The sequence below is a fragment of the Bos indicus genome, chromosome X (assembly GCF_029378745.1).
Source record: "Bos indicus isolate NIAB-ARS_2022 breed Sahiwal x Tharparkar chromosome X, NIAB-ARS_B.indTharparkar_mat_pri_1.0, whole genome shotgun sequence".
Lineage (NCBI taxonomy): Eukaryota > Metazoa > Chordata > Mammalia > Artiodactyla > Bovidae > Bos > Bos indicus.
The window spans coordinates 93,101,239-93,103,697 of NC_091789.1; the positions used below are offsets into that span (position 1 = coordinate 93,101,239).

A 2,459-nucleotide genomic window follows, 5' to 3' on the forward strand; every position below is an offset into this window, starting at 1 on the left:
AGAGGAAGTGAGCTCTGGCGCCCTGAATACAGACCTAGTGGCCCCACAGTCTTCTTACCTCTCTCCCCTGAAATATCCCAAGGCTCATAATACCTCTTGGTATTCATAATTACTAACATTTGCAAATACTTATTACCTGGAGTACAAGAAAGAGGAGAGGGCTTCAGAGAGGATAAGTAAACCACACAAGGCCATCCTGCCAGGGGTCCCAGGTCACCCAACTCTAGAAGCCAGTATCTTAACCACTGTCAGTCCTCACTGACCTGTGCTGGTGGGGACACTGTGGTGCAGAGACCTGCCTTCCTGAGTGCGTGAGTAGAGGCTGGCGGCCCAAGTTTCCAGGTCTGGTGAGAGGCACAGGCCAGCCCTCAGCCTGTCAATTACACATGACTATGGAGCTGCACCAGGATATTGCCAGGTTGCCTATTTCCTTCTCTTCCCTCTGCCTGGCTGGGCTAATCTGGGCCTTGGCAATGTGCCTATTGCTCGACAGGCTGGTCTGCTACCTTAAATAGCTTGGTTTCCCCAGGTTAAAATTGTTTGTTCTTAGGATTTCCCTGGTGGTTCAGTGGCTAAGACTCTCTGCTCCTAAAGCAGAGGTCCTGGGTTCAATCACTACTCAGGGAACTAGATTTCACAGGATGCAACTAAACAGATCCCACATACCACAATGAAGATCAGAGATCGCCTGTCATGCAATTTGGACCCGGGGCAGCCAAATAAATAAACATTCTTAAAAAAAATATCATTTGTTCTTGCCACCTCTGGGCCACCAGTGCACAGTGCACGGGTAGAGCCTCCTCAAGGGGGCCTCTCTTTAGTGTGCGGTATTTAGCAGGAGCGCTGGGAGGGGTTTGATGACGTGCAAAACTGCGGCCCAACAAAGGCTTCCGACAGTGTCACTTCAGTGGTGGCCTGAGGAAGAGGTAGTGGCAGCGATTGGCGTTGGCAAAGAAACGCGTTTGAGCCAGGACCAGAGTCTGCAGCGTGCTCTCCGCCCACAGAAATGAGCCGTGAGGCTGCACCAGCGTTACCTACTGGAACCTCAACACGTATGCCATTCTCCCAGAGTGTGCCTGCCCTGACTGGCACCGCTGTGGCCAACAATGACCTGGCAAGTCTTTTTGAGTGTCCGGTCTGCTTTGACTATGTGTTACCACCCATTCTTCCCTGTCAGAATGGCCATCTCATTTGTCTCAACTGTCGCTCAAAGCTCACACGTTGTCTGACTTGCCAGGGCCCATTGGGGTCCACTCGCAACTTGGCTATGGAGAAAGTGGCCAATTCAGTACTTTTCCCGTGTACATATTCCTCTTCTGGATATGAACTAACTCTGTGAACTAACTCTACACAGAAAAGGCAGACCAGGAAGAGCTCTGTGAGTTTAGGCCTTGTTCCTGTCCATTCCCTGGTGTTGCCTGTAAATGGCAAGGCTCTTTGGATGCTGTTGTGCCACATCTGATGCATCACCATGAGTCCATGACAACCCTACAGGGAAAGAAAATAGTTTTCCTTGCTATAGACATTAATCTTCCTGGTGCTGTTGACTGGGTGATAGTGCAGTCCTGTTTTGACTTTGACTTCATGCTAGTCTTGGAGAAACAGGAAAACCAAGATGGTCATCAGCAATTCTTTGCAATTGTACAGCTGATAGGAACACGCGAGCAAGCTAAAAATTTTGCTTATCGACTTGAGCTAAATGCTCATAGGTGGCGATTGGCTTGGGAAGCCACTCCTCAATCTATTCATGAGGGAACTGCAACAGCCATTATGAACAGTGACTGCCTAGTCTTTGACACCAGCATTGTGCAGCGTTTTGCAGAAAATGGCAATTTATGCATCATTGTAACTATTTCCATGTGTTGAAATGGCAAACAAACATTTTTTGGCCAGTATTTAAAACCACTGCATTCAGTTTCCCAGAGAATAAGGCACTTGTCTGCCTACCAACCAGAAACCTTTGTTAGGTGGAAGCTAGACACATGATGGTAAATCAAAGGAAAGGCTGTTAAATACAGGGAAAATTTGCATGTAATAACATTAATATATTTAAAAATAAGTCAACAGTAAACCACTGAAAAATATAGATATATTTACATGCAACATGGGCATCTTTTGTATTAAAAAAGGAAGCATTGTAAAGCAGTGCTGAATCTGTGTTTGCTGTAGATTGAGTGTACTGTTGAAAAATGCTGGGTTCTTCTTTTTGTTTTTCGTTTGCCTCTGTGTGTGTGTGTTTAGACTTTTTCCCTTTAACTGACAAGATGTGTTGAGCGCCCTTGGACCTCTGATATTCCCCTACGTGAGGCAATACATAGTGCTGCTGCTGTCTGTGTAGATTTTTTTGTGTCTGTATTTGCTAATTTTATTAATTCTAGTTTTCATTAAATAAATTTGACTTTCTTTTCTATAAATAAAAAAACATTAACTGTTCTCATCTCCAAGTGCTTTTACACATG

The 2,459-nt window shown here is 45.5% G+C and overlaps 1 protein-coding gene across 1 annotated transcript; it reads left to right on the forward strand.

The window, feature by feature from the left end:
• Positions 1-1,006: 1,006 nt before the first annotated feature.
• LOC109555068 (E3 ubiquitin-protein ligase SIAH1-like) lies at positions 1,007-1,866 on the forward strand. The gene is given in 2 exon segments (XM_070784185.1): positions 1,007-1,336; positions 1,339-1,866. Coding segments are annotated over 2 exon segments (858 nt in total).
• The last annotated feature ends 593 nt before the right edge of the window (positions 1,867-2,459 follow it).